The 14,658-nt window shown below is 48.1% G+C and overlaps 1 protein-coding gene across 1 annotated transcript in view; it reads right to left on the bottom strand.

Annotated features, from left to right (window-relative positions):
• RUNX3 (RUNX family transcription factor 3) overlaps nt 1-14,658 on the bottom strand; it is a 199,252-nt gene that overhangs the window by 102,065 nt on the left and 82,529 nt on the right. The window contains exon 3 of the mRNA XM_084815882.1: nt 12,924-13,168. Within this exon, the coding sequence (XP_084672008.1) occupies nt 12,924-13,168 (245 nt within the window). The remainder of the gene's footprint in view (nt 1-12,923; nt 13,169-14,658) is intronic.

Genomic DNA, 14,658 nt, shown 5'->3' with positions numbered 1-14,658 from the left:
AGTTTCCGCCCTCATCAATACCTGTGATACTGAGAGGCAGTTTGATATGCTGGAAGATGAAGATTCCACTCTTGGTATCTCTTTAACATCACAGCTACTAATGAGGGTAGATGCTGAAACATTTAGCTCTAAACATATTTTGAAATTACTCTTTCTTTCTTATACATTTTACCTTCAGACTGACCGCATCCACAGTGGATTCAGAGCCTTCTGGTTGCTTTGCTGTTGTGCTGCTTCACACTTACCTTGGCATTATATATGGGACGTGTATGTCCCATATACATCCACATGTATAATAAATATTAAAGCAATTCACCTAACTTCAGTAACCTATCTTTTTATTATTTGGAAGGGTGGTTTGATTGAAATCAAGGCAATTTAAATCAATGGTTTCTTTTAAATCATTGATCTAAACTGGCCAGAAAAAAGGCCAATTTAGTGCTAAGGATTGCCCTCTCGATAGACGGAGGACCCCGATCCGCCAATGAGAGCCAGGCAAGGCGAGAGGAGGACAAAGGCTTTTACAGCCTCCTGCTCCTCCAGTTATGTTATTAAGGATGCAATCCTGTGCATGTTTAGACAGAAAAAAATCCTACAATTCCCAGCATTCCCCAGCCAGCTTCTCCCAAGGTTGCTGTTGCAACCTTAGAAGAGGAGCTGCTTCAGTGCTTTTTCCGGCCGCTGCAAGGGGTGGGTAGGGGGCAGGGAGCCAAAGAATCTGCACCATCCTATAGCGTCTCAAATGGCATCAAAGAAACCATAGGATTGCTGGGCCCATAAACAATTTAAATCAAATTTCCCAGTGATACTTCTTTACATATTTCCTAAACAACGTTGCAGATTTGGCCATTCAGCTACATTAAATTCCAACAGGAATGCATTGTTATTGACACTGTTGTTTCATTCTCACAACCAGGTTTTCTATCACTTTGTTGCACTGTATACATTTTGCAGGCTTTCCTTTCCCACCCTTTAACCTATAGAAGGAATGTCTTTAAAATACTCCCATAAGGGTCTTCCCTATGACCAGCACCTATGACAGGTTGAGAGATTAACAGTGGCATCCTATGCATGTTTAGACAGGAAAACGTCCTGCTGGGGAATGCTGGGAGTTGTAGGACTTTTTTTCTGTCTCAACATGCATAGGATTGCAACCTAAGGATGGAAATATGGGGACCCGAACTCCGGACAATGTTGTCTTCTCTTTTTTCTAGTGTTGCTCCTTTCTGCTTCAATTTATTTTTAATGTGAATGATTCATAAATATCAGTTAATAAATAAATAAATAAATAATAGGGAAAACTGCCATTAACAGATTTATCTGTTCTCTAAAGAGAAACTTGATATTTACAATTTTTTAAAACCCCATTTTTTAATTTAATTTTTTAAAATCTTATTTCAATTTTTTAAAAATTGAAGCCAGCTTAGTTTAGTAAGGGCGCAATCCTATGTATGTTTAGACAGACAAAAAGCACTCCCAGCATTCCCCAGCCAGCAAGTTGTAGGGCTTTTCTCTGTCTAAACATACATAGGAATGCACCCTTAATGTGCAATCCTATGCATGTTTAAACAGAAAAAAAAAATCCTACAACTCCCAGCACCCCTCCAGCCAGCCATGCTGGTTGGGGCATGCTGGGAATTGTAGGACTTCTTTCTGTCAATGCATAGGATTGAACCCTAAAAAGCAATCTTATGGCCCTTAGACAGCATCTGGGGTACCATAGGATGTTGGGGATCTCATCCTCTGCACCCGTAGACAGATCTATGAGTGAGGACTAGGAGATCTGATCGTGGATCTTCTGTCTCTCACTCCCACTTGCCACTGAAAGTTTCTCTTACAAGATCACAAGTGCGACCTGACCTGCTAAGAGAAGATGGAGAGGGAGAAAAGGGGGTGTATTGGTGGGCGGGGAGGGGAGGGGAGAGGAGAGGAGAGGCGTAATACGCAATATCCTATGGGCTCTCCAGTCCCCTCCCCAAGCCACCAAAAGGTAAGTCGGCTAGACAAGCTCAGAGATCCATCTAGCTGCTTTTTTCATTTTAAATGGAGGTGAAATTGCCTCTGCCCTCCTCTTGCCTGGCCGGCAGGGCATAGAATATGCAGAAGGCTCCAAACTCAGAGCCCTCTGTCTATCAGGAGTGCAACTCATAGGATTGCACCCTTAATCATCCATTTTTATCCACTCTGCTATTGGGACTACTGATCAATTCAAGGCTTTATTACTGATTGATTAACTACCTTCTAACAGATTCAACGGAAATACATTTTGCTTATTTCCCAAACCTCAACAGTATCTTACTGAATGTGGACGAAAGTGAGAAATAACTTGGAAGCCATAATTCCACCAAAGTTAAGGATGTTTAAATTCTGATTGATTTCAGTGGAAGAAAAAAAGAAGAATGTATTTCATTTTCCAGTGGAAATCAATGAGAGTTTAAAAGCATTTGAATGCATCTGGATCATGTCCTTATAGTTTAAGAAACAAATGCTACCACTCACTGTCCAAAGCAAAGGCCATCTTGGACAGTGTCTCTTTCATCCCATATTAGAGCAACAAAACAGGGCCAAAATAGACTCAAAATAACAAACACCTATGCTCTTAACTCACAGGCTGCCAGCTGAATCTGGCTATGTTTGGTTAATCAAAGAAGGATACAATCCAGCTGAAGTTAAACACCCTTATGCCTCCATGATTCTAATACGAGAATTAAGCACATGCTTAAATCTCTCCCATTGAAATCCATGGGGCTTTTACCCATAGGATATAAATTTAACAATCCATCAAATTAAAAAAAAAATGTTTACCAGGAATGAAGTCCAGTGTGTTCAACTGGGCTTCCCTTCGGGTACATATCCATAGGATTACAGCCTAACACCAGCATCCTATACATATCTACTCAGAAATGCATCCCACTGAATTCAATTCAGATAATCGATTACAGCCTAAGAGTGCAATCTTATGGGTTGCACCCTCAATGTTCAGAAGCCCCTGAACTTGGAGGCTTCCGATTATCCAACGAAGGGCAGGAGGAGTGGTGGAGGTAATCGTCACCTTCCTGCCCTCCTGCCCTCCATTTTTAACTAGTCTTTTTTGCCAGTCCAGCAATGGTACTTCAGAGGGGGATAGTTTGTCACCTCCCCTCCCTGTCCACCAGAACGCCCCCTTTCCCCCCTCTCCAAGGTTGCTTTCCGGACCTCAGAAGCCAGCCGGCACAGTTCTTTCCACATTGGCTGTGAGGGGGCAGAGGAGGGCATTCGGATCTCTGGGTCCCCCGTCCAAGTTCAGAGCGCTGTCTCCAACCTTGGATGGGGGGATCCCCACTATCCTATGGCCCCTCAGACTGCTCCCTAAAAGTGCTTAACTTTGGCTTGATCCTGCCCACTCCAGCTTTACTTGTTGACCTACCCATTAAACCAAGTAAGAGCTTGCTGCCCTACATGTGTATTTTTAGTACTAGTATTAAAATAATTGTATTATTGTTATACAACACTACAATATACAGAGCTTTACAGAGCTTCATAGAAGAAAGAGAGTTCCCTGCCCCCAAGGAAGTTTCATACTAAATGTCGACCCTTTTATGTAGCAGTCAGTGGGATCTAAAATGGCTTCGAGATGGCAGGATCGTGCCCATGCACTTAGTCAAAAATTTGGGGGTGAGGGAGCTTGCTTACTGCTTGTCAGTTATACCAGTGCTTGGCACTGGTTGGCCAGAACATCGGAAGGTGGGGTCAAGCTTACTTCTTAATAAATCATGGGGTACAATATTGCCTGTACACATTTCCTTGTAACTCTAAAAGTAAAAGGGATTAGACACATTTTTTAAATGAAAGCTGAAATGTGGGGGTGGGAAAAAGCATAGCGCATCCCTAAGGGGGTCAGGCCCTGATGCAATGGTGCACTCAGGGAAAGACTTTAGGGCAAATGTACAGGGACCCTCCAACAGAAGGAGGGCCCACAAACACAAGAGGGCTGCGTCACTGCACTTCGAAGTCAGTGGAGCCACACCCACTCCTGCCTATGGCCCCATAAGGACATTTTGAAGTGAAGCAGAGGATAGGGAGGCATTTTTCTCCCTCTTTCATAATGCCAGAACCCAACGGTGTCATCCCATGGAGCTGATTGGTGGGAGATTCAGGGCAGAGAAAAGGGAGGGCTTCTTCACACAGTGCAGAGTCAAACTCTGGCATTCTGTTCCACAAGGTGTAGTGACGGCCACCAATTTGGGTGGCTTTAAAAGGGGATTTGACAAATTCCTGGAGGATAAAGCTATCAGTGGCTACCAGCCCTGACGGCTACGTGCTACCTCCAGTATCAGAGGCAGCACGCCTATGTACAGCAGTCGCCGGGAACATGGGCGGGAGGGTGCTGCTGTGCTCATGTCCTGCTTGTGGGTTGCCAGCCAACAGCTGGTTGGCTTCTGGGTGAACAGAGTACTGGACTAGATGGACCCTTGGTCTGATCCAGCATGGCTCTTCTCATGTTCATTACTATCTAAAGTGGGGCCTTCATAAGAATATTAAATCCAGATCCCTGCCCCATAAGACCAGTGAGCCCAGAGTCTAAAGTTACCAAATAGTACCACTGCCTTGATGCTGCCCCAAATGTATTATTAATTATTATTTAATTTATTATTGCTATTTTACTGTCCCTGCCATTTTTTTTTCTATCAGAGCAATGCAACTACTACACTGCTGTTGCTTTTTCATCTTAAGTGGATTTTTTTTCTGGTTGGAATCTCAAATGGCAAATTTTGAACCAGAAATTCCTTTAGGGTGCAAGCCTATGCACGTCTAGAGAGAAAGAAGTCCTGCAACTCCCAGCTTTCCCCAACCAGCCATGCTGGGAATTGTAGGGCTTTTTTCTGTATGTATAGAATTGCACCCTCCATAGACTTCTATGGAACAAGAAAAGGGTTGACTTTTTAGTTTTTACCCTAGGCCAGCCTACCTCAACCTCGTGTGCTTCAGATGTGTTTGGCTGCAACTCCTATCATCCCCAGATAGCATGGCATCCAACACATCTGGAGGGCACCAAGTTGCAGAAGCTTGCCTTAGGCATTTGGCGTGCCTTTTTACTGCAAGAGTAAAAAAAAAAAAGGGGGAGAAATTTCTCCACCTTTTTCACTACATTTTACATGAAGGATAGAAGAGAATTCCATATATTATTGTTATTCTTTTAAACTTTGCTCATTTGCAATACTCTAAAGCTGCATTTTCTCTGCAGCCATACTACCTGGGGAGTAAGTTTCATTAAACTCAGTGGGACTCTCTTACTTCCAAGCAAACAGGCACAGGATCTGGCCGCTCAAAAGTGGGCTTGAATTCTTGCCAGGAGCCTCCGGCTTTTATCACATCCTTAAACATGTGCAGAGTGCATTTCCCTCATCCAGGGACATCGCTAGGCACTTAAAAGATTCGGGGCCCAAGCCCATAAGACACAAATCTGTATATGCCCATTTTCATTTATATCTATCTATGCAAATTGAGAAAATACTACTAGGATTTATTTAATTTTCAAAGGAGGCAAAACCAGCCAATTAATTTCTCATCCAAAAAATCTCACATACAGTATATTCGTCAGTTAGCTTGCACTGTGACCACCAGAGAGAAAAAAGAGAGAGAGAGAACTGCAAGGGGAAAGCTCATCTGCGCACCTATTCCAGGAAATACAGCTGAACGTGTGCTTTGGGGTTTTGGTACATTTGTAATTGGGCAGAGAGTCCCGCCGCAGGCTATTTTGTACAAACACCTGTTTGGCAAAGAAAAAACCCCCAGCTAATCTGCAGGGAAGGAATGTCTCAATCGCCCCGTAGAGTAATAGCGGCTACAATGCAAGATCCATTAGAATTAAGCGCACACAGCCACACACACACACACAACACCATCATCGGACGCCTCCCACCACGTGCCTCTGTGGAAGCGCCCTGCTGAACTAGGAAGCTTGCGACACTGCCTGCCTGCCTGCAAAGCTCGGACGGCGGGCCCTGCTGATGGCCACGATCCGGTTGAAACGAATCACTTTTCGGTGGCTGAGAAATTACCGGGGAGGGGGTCTCGAAGGGCTGGATAACAACAACAACAACAGTAACAATATATTGCATTATTCTTCTAGTGACCCTATGAATTTTGTTCTGCTATAAACTAACAGGGCTACTTTGTTTGTTTAGATTTTTTAAAATCGTAAAGAGGAATCGATTTAGGTGGCATTTAGGTGGGAAATTTCCAGGCAGGGTGGCCAGATCAGTGCATGTTTACTCAGAAGTAAATCCCATTGAATGCACTGGAACGAAGTCCCAAGTAAGTGGACCTAGGATTGCGACCTTAGCGCGTTCTTTCGATTGTCTCACTGGAGGTCCGCACCGTAGTGTTCCCAACCTCAAATATAAAGGTTATTCATTCCATCCCTCCTCGATCGAAAGGGGGGGGGGGATATCAAAAGAAGATTTCATTGTCTTAAGATTTCTTTTGATAAGGGGCTTTTAAAAATTAACATTGGTGTTTTCCATCTTTAAAAGATGACCCTATAGTGATCTTTTATTCTACCATTGTACGGCGGTGGCACGGGAGAAGAGGAAAATACGTTTAAAAATCATAATTATTTTTAATTAGGTGTTGTTGCAATAGAGATCATTTCCCTCAAACTTTTTTCCCCCTAAGTGCGTCAGTGTCATCTTTGTTTTGGAGTTTTCCACCTCCGTTTGCTCCACAATCTTCTTATCCTGGGACAATCTCATTCATTTGAAAATGACTACACAGGGAGTGCAGCTTCTGCCACCAGCCTTGACTTGGGTGGATCCTCTTGAGTCGAGGAGACATCAGGCTCAACTGGTAGATCTCTGAGAGGTTTGCAAGAGACTTCTGACTCCCAGTTCTTTAACAGCAGCAACAACTCCCCCCACCCCTAAATTATAGTCCACAAAGACAACGGTAGAAAGCGTGGGGATAACCAGGAGTGGATTTATGTGCGGAAGGACTGAGGGATCTTGGGGTTCCGAATCAAAAGCAAAATAGATCCCGCAAGCCTCAAGTCAATTCTGGGTAAAGTGAAATCGTGGGCACCTATTCTGTGCCTGTTAACTCAGAAGTAAGTCCCACCGTGTTCAGTGGGGCAGCTGCCCAGCCTCATTTTAAGTATGTTTACTCAGAAGTAATCCTCGCTGAGTAGAGGCCCAGAGGATCGGAGCCCTGGCCAGTAAAGACTTTGTAGCCTCCTTTCCCTTCCAGAAGAGGAGACACAGAGATCTAAAAGAGAAAAATGGCCCAGGTCTCCATTTCAAATACAATTTAAAAAATACCTCCAAACCAGCAGAGGGCTGTATTTTTCTTTCCTTAAAATGAGATCTTGCATGGACTGACAACTCCTAAGTGCATTTCTGATTCAGAGGGAAATCAATTTCCCTTTGTAAAAATAATGGGAATTATTCGGGACAAACGAGATAAAGACTGTCTTGACACATTGTGCAATTTTTTAGAAATGCTACGTCGACTGTTGCTAAGACCATAACATCAGATTGCATATTTCAGCAAGAAGTTTGGGAGACTAATTTGTTGATATTTCTTTTTTAAATTTCAATAGGCAGTCTATCAACATGGCCTTCGCAAACATCCATTATATATTTATAAAATATTTACAATACAATCCTATGCATGTTTACTCGGAAGCCACATTGACTTCAATGGGGATTACTCCAAGGTAAATGTGTATAGGGTTGCAGCCTTGATCGACAAAGGATGCAGAAGTCAAATCTGTCCCTTTCCACAGAGTTCACGGCCATCCTACAGCCACGGCAAGTTTTTTTAGTTTGCTTGCTGTTTCTTTAAAAACCAACAACACTAAGACGCTGCCCCGATCCTTCCTCGTTTCACTCAGAAATAAAGTTCCATTGACATGAATAGGAGCTTCCGAGAAATTGTGGATAGAAAGATCCGGCTGAGAGACAACACTTGCAATCTGGACAATTCTTTTGCTCGAGAGATATTTGCAACGGGAAATCCCTTGAATTCAATGGGGGTGGATCTCTGCTGAAGGCGCCCGGAGGTTGAAAAGTCTCCTTTAAATCCCTCTACTCCAGTGCCCCCCCCTTTTACATCCCCCAATATATTCCTGAAATATCTACAGGAATCGACCTTCATTTCGACTGCGTGTGTTTTTAAACAAGAAAAAAAATCTCCTCCGCACCAATCCACAATCGCTGGAGAAGTTACATTGTTGTGGTTTGTTAGTTTCCCTCAGTGATGAGAGATCTCTCGCTAATACGACTCTCGTTTGAATTTTTATAGCGGTGTTTCCCGTTTCTTCTTTCTTTCTTTCGTTCTTTCTTTCTTTCTACCTACCATTCAGCCTTTTTTATAGGTGCCATTACTGGTTACTCCGGGCCTCCCCCTCCCCTCGCTGTCTCCCCGCCCGCCTGTCAAAATTTAGGGCACGATCCAGCCAAATGCAAGCATTTCGATTTCCCATTGATTTCACTGGGAGAGTTAAAATACAGCCTCCAGTTGAAATGAGTGTGTTGCAGCAGTCTGGAAAAATTAAGCGCTGTTTTCAATGGGGGTGGGGTGGATCGGGATCTTGAGCATGGTTACTCAAAAGGAAGAGCCACGGAGTTCTGGCTTTAGCCACACTTACTCGGGAGTAAGCGTCATTGCACTTGGTAAGCAAACATTGGATCCGGAGTACACCTGCGGTGTTCAGCACCTACTTATAGCGCGTCTGGTCAGAAGTAATTCTCACTGAGTTCAAGGGGGAGTGCTGCCACCCATGTGGGCACAGGATGGCAGCCTTCACACGTGCTTAACAGTGGAAACCTACACGTGTCAATTCGGAAGTCAGTCCAGTTGAATTCACTGACTCCCAGATAAGTCTGCATAGGACTGTAGCCTGAAAGGGTTTCATTTGGGGCTGGACTGAGAGACTATGTCATTCTATGCCCCCATGCCGGCTAAAATTGATGGGAGTTGTAGTCCCACATATCTGAAGGGCACGGGCTTGGGGAACTATGGTATTTCGCAGAAGCACAGTTTGCATCCACGTTGCAAGTTCTTATTAATCCTTATTATACATCTGGCACCGGATCAGGGACGCATTTTCTTGGGAATGTTGCGGTTGGTTACGTTACACTTCTAAAAACACAGTCTACAGGGATGTGGCAAAATAGGAATAATGATAGTATAATCGGGCACCTGCAGGTTTCCTTGGATGTAAATCTGACAGCTTTCCAGAAGGAAGAAAGAAAGAAAGAAAGAGAAACAAAGAAAAAGAAAGGTTGAATCTCAGCCTCCGGGCTGCAATCTAGAAACCAAGGTGAGAGATCCAGTGGAAAGTGACTTGGAATTCAAAAACGTTTGCAGTCCAATCCTAGGCATGTCTACTCAGAAGTAAGCCCCCTGAGTCCAATGGGACATGGTCCCAGGAAAGTGTGCACAAGATTGCCGCCTTACAGAACTGAACGGAAGCCACCAGAGATCAAGAACGGAGTTGCAATTTTTGCAACCTTTGAGAGGCGAAGGATTACATTAAAGGAAAATTAAAATGAGTGGGGCGAGATTAGCGGCGGAGCAAACGCTTATTAAAAGGAGAAAAGAGGAAGGCAACTGGGCTGATCAGATACCGTTGCGTTATTCTACTTTATTCTTGAAGATTACATCTTCTTCCCTTCTTGTTGTTTTTAAAATCCCAGTTAGTTAATTAGCCTCAACTCCCTTTAAACTTCAAAAAGTTTCCTGAGCGCTCCTAACTGAATGAAACGATCAGAGAAGTGACTGGTCGCCCGCGGGGGAAACAACACTGCGGAAAACCTCGCTTAAAAAAAGAAAGAAAAGAAGATCAACCAAATTCCCAGGAAGGGGGAGAGGGGAGGAGGGCTGGGGCAGGGATGATCCTGAGACACAGACAAGTAGCAGCGTGGGTCTCCCGACGTGTAAAGAGATCTCTGTGATGGTCGGCGCGACCCACAACCCAACGGAGCCGAAAGGGCAGAATCGAAGGTCGTTTTTAATACCAGCGCAGGATGCCTCGAAGGAGGTTTACTCGCGCGTAAGCCCCATCGAGTTCAATGGGACGTGTTTCCTAGTAAGAGTGGTTAAGGCACTTGGGGGGCGTGTCGCTTTTATCCTACAGTGATGATGGCATCCAAGTACGTGGAACGTTACAGTTTAAGACAAGTAAGAAGCAGGAACCTACCCCGAGGACCTTACACTCTTCAGAGGGGTGTGTGTGCGTGTGTAGTCGGGGGATTCGAACCCTGATTTTATCCATAGTCACGCCCTGAAAGACAAGGGAAAGTCCTCTCGGTTTTACCCCTCCAGAGACCATACCTTCATGGTGCATGTATGCAAAAGCAGCGCTCCAAGAACACTGAGGCAGGCACCTAAACCATTGATCTTCCCATTACCTGGAAGCTGTGCCACTGATCTTAAGGAAATTCGATTCCCAGACCCCACAGGTAATCTTAGGACGTGCTGCCGATCTGCATACTGCGTAGTTGCCTGCGCGTGTACAAGGAGTACTTCAAGGGCTGCAGGTCTTCCAAATTACTGAGGGGGGTGGCATACATTTTAAACACGCTAAGGCGACCTTCCCTATATGCACGATTTCCTGGGAGTACGCTCCAGGGAGGACGGCGGGGCTTACGTCCGCAGGAACCTGTGTGAGATCGCAGGCGTCAATACTGCTTTTTAAAAAACACACACAAAACAAAACGCGCCGACCATGAGGGCTAGAACCTTGAAACCCAAAACGAAGGCTACAGCTCTCGGGCATCTCGCTCTCTTCAGAGGATGAGCTGCAGTCAACGGTGGTGCTCCGGAGCAAGTGGCGTGAGGCTTACAGATCGCACCATCTAAGCAGTCACGAGATGCAGGGCGAATTGGTGGTGGCTGCGGTGGCTGTGGGGCGGGGCGGCGGGGGGGGGGAACCTTCTAACAGTGAGGAAAAGTTCTTGACCGAGGCAGTGTTGCCTAACGCTGACTCGGAAGCAGGTTCCATATTCCATCCAGCGCAATCGGGCTGACTTTGACGGAAGCGTGTCCGGCTGCTTTTCCCTAAGGAGCTGGTGTTGGGCGGGACCCCTCCGTGAACGATCTAGGACGGGACTGAGAGCAAGAGAGAACGGGGCACAGAGACCGCGTCTGCGCGATGTCGATTCCTACTCTCCTTACTGCAGCGCTTCCAGGAGTGGTTTTCCATTGCGACCCTACTAATCACGTCTCCACTGGGGAAGGAAACGCGGTGGGGGAGGGGGTGTGTATGCATGTGGGGGGTGGGGGGTGGGGGGTGTCAGGTTATTTCTGAGCACCACATTTAGAGCGGAAGAAAGGTTCTGCTGAAACAGATCGAGTCATCCCTCTGGTCTGGGGGCGGGGTGTTAACAGGTGAGGCCTAATTCGTCCCCCCTTTCGTCGCCGGAATTCGAATTGGGCACCCACTCCGGCTGGAACGGACATTCGCTCTCCCCACCCACCCCTTTTAAAAAAGAAAAGAAAAGAGGAAGGGTCTTTTCTTCAGCTTTCTATGACACGGAAAGACCCCCAGGGAACCATCTCCCTGCGCGCACACAAGACAGGTAGAATTCGCAGTGAGGCCGGAGTGGCGTGAGGAAGAGCCTGCCTTACGTCCCCTTCCTTTTCTCGATCTGGGAGTTCAGTTGAGTGGCTGGGGCGACATTTCATGGCCCTTGGGGACCGGGGGAGCTCTAAAATATGCGAGAAACAAACACACCCGCAGTCAGTGCTTATTTCAACAGTCAAGGTTTTAGGAGGCTCGGTCGATACAGTTAAAGTGCTGGATTTTAACAAGGATCCCCCCCTCCGTTGGTGATGCTTTATATTCTGTTATTATCCATACGCCTGGCTTCCTTTGCATTAGTTTTATTGTAAGTCGGCTGGAGCATAATCATAACTCAGGGAGATATTCTACGGATTCTTTAGAAATATTGCACAGTTCTTTTGAAGATGAGGGTCTGGGAACATGCAGAAGGGGATGACAAAATCTGAAATAAAGGAACACCTTCGGACATCAAACTTTTGGCACCAATCCTACGCCCACTTACCTGGGAGTAAGGCCCGTTGAACTCAATGGGACTTGTGTTTGTGTAGAATGGGAATAGCATCGGGCTGTGAGTGGTTTTTCTTTCATCCTAACACACCCACGCCAGCAGTACCGAGTGATTCGGGTCTCTCTTGTGCCCAACAACTGAATAACCATAGTCGTTTACCCCGGAAAAGCCATGCACTTTTACTCGGAAGTAAGCCCCACTGCGTTCAATAGGACTTGCTCCCTATTCAGTGTCTGTGTGTGTGTGTGTGTGTGTGTGTAGGATTGCAGCCTCAGCCTACTTCGCTTGAAAGTCAGGGACATCAAATCGGAGGGATTTCCTGGCCACGGCGCAGCCCCGATCCGACGGGGGCTTTCTCTAAGGGAAGTCCCAGTGCGTTGGAGTGCACACTGCCAAGCGGTAGCACAGCAGCTCCTTAAAGCTCGATTCTGTTTAGGATAACCGTGGTGGCATCACTGCCGGAGAGTAAAAGAGATGTTGGGCTCCCAGAATTAACTAGCCCGGGAGCTTCCTTGTTGAAGATCGCCTGGACAGCGCCTTGCACGCTCTGAAGGTGGAACTCTGGAGAAAATCGCTGAGCTTCGGAGGCTTTAGGTAAATCCAACAGAAGTCCTACTTAGGTACACCATTGAGATGAATGGGGCTTCAGTTCGTCATGACTAAGTCAATTCCCATTCATTCCAATGGGTCTACTCTAAGTAGGACTTCTGTCGGCTTTTGCCCTTTCTGCTCCCCTCCCAAGCCCGTCCCGTTGCCTTTTCCGTTAAACCACTAGTTCTGCTGGGCGCTTGGGAAGCTCGCTGGGCGGAAACATCTGCGTCCCTCTCTTCCCCCCTCCGTCTCCCCCCCCCCCGCCCTGCCTCGGCTTACCTTGAAGGCCACGGGGAGGGTCTTGTTGCATCTCCAGTGGGAAGGCAGCACCGAGCACAAGAAGTTGGGGCTGTCGGTCCTCACCAGTTCGCCCGGGTGATCGGCCAGGACGTCCACCACGGAGCGCGCCTCGGGCCGGCTGCGAGTCCCCGGGGCCGGCGCGCCGAGGGCGCCGCTGTTCTCTCCCATCTTACCGCAGGGGAAGGCCGTGGAGGGAGGTGTGAAGCGCCTGCTGGTGCTGGGGTCTACGGGAATACGCATCACAACAGCGGGCGTTAGGGGTGGGAGGACGCGGCGGAGAGGCGAGCGGGCCGGGCGCGCACGGCCAGGTGCCCAAGAGCGCGCGGCTGCCCTCTCCGAAGCCAGGCGCGCGGCGGGGAAGCGGCCCCCGGCGGCGCTCGGGAACCAGGAGCCCCCACGAGGGCCCTCTGCTGCTGCCGCCGCCGCCGCCGCCGCCGCCGCCGCCGATCCGGGCGCCACCACCAACGCCAAGCGCTCGGACTCCTCTCGCGAGTCGCTCCGACGGGCGCAGCTCGGTCGGCTAGGCGCGCCTCTCTCCGAGGGCTCGTTCCGCTTTCCCTCTCGGTCGCCCGTCCAGGCGGCGGGAGAAGGCGCCCTCTCGGACGGCTCCCCCGGGGCCGAGAAATCCGATCCGGATGCCGCCGCCGCCGCCCCCGGCCGCGCTTCCCGCTCAAGTCCTAGCCGCGGCCCCGCTCTCCGTGCGCTCTGGCTGGGAGGCAGGCAGCCGAGTCCCCGTGGGCGGCCACCAAACGGCGAGGAGAGAACCGCTCAACGCCCAGACACCGAAAGCAAGCTGGGCTCCTGGTCGGTGCTTCCCGCACGCCGGCGGAGCGCGTCTCCCTGCGAGCCGAGTTCCCTGCCGCGGCCTCTCCCCCAGTCAAAATAAACTAGGGTCAGACAAAATAAACCTCGCGCCGAGCGCCGCAGCCAGCGTTTGCAGGGCGCCTCGCCCCCCCACCTCAAAACATAACACGGAAACAAAAATCCAGCGCCCAGTTCGTTTGTTTCACTTTGAACGCATGATGGCAAGGGAGCCTCAACAGGTTTCGTCGTCCTCGTTTTGGGCTGACGATTTCCCCTTCGCTTCCTGCTCTGCCCGGCATCACACGCAGCGCGCTAGATTTCTCCCCCCTTCCTGCAGCCTCCCTCTCTTCACGCTTCTGAAACCAGCCCCAAAGTGTCAGCGGTTACATACGGATTTTTTTTTTAAACTTTATTTACTCAGAGGCGGGGGGGGGGGGAGTGGCGCAGTGTCGTGGAATGGCAGCGGGGGAAACCAATCGGAGGATCGAGGCGAGGCAGAGCCTGAGAAAGTGACAGAGGAAGAGGGCGGAGCAGGAAGGAGGAGGGGCCCGAGGAGCCACGCCCCCTCTCAAAGCAGCCCCCGCCCTGATTTCTTTCAAAGAAGAAAACACGTGTAGCGATCAGAAAACTTTACTCCTTTGGGGTTTTTCACACTTTCCCCAGTAAAATGTCCGGAACAAATGCAGTTCCTGTATTTACAGCCTCAAGGGCTGCTGGCTTTACAAGCCGGTTAAAATGAAGTCGCCCTAGAATGGGAGGCGGTCATACGTAATGCAGTGGAATTTAATGAGAAGCGGTTAATTGGAAGGGAGCAAGGAATGGATCACCCCATCTTTTGAACTCCCCAGTTGCTCCCGCTCCTGTTCCAGTCCCAGACTCTTGGTAGCTGGGAACGCCCGTTTCAAATAAG

The sequence above is a fragment of the Heloderma suspectum genome, chromosome 10 (assembly GCF_057233095.1).
Source record: "Heloderma suspectum isolate Gila_16-S chromosome 10, 16-S_ref, whole genome shotgun sequence".
In the NCBI taxonomy this organism is placed as follows: domain Eukaryota; kingdom Metazoa; phylum Chordata; class Lepidosauria; order Squamata; family Helodermatidae; genus Heloderma; species Heloderma suspectum.
This window is presented reverse-complemented; position numbering and strand designations above follow the sequence as displayed.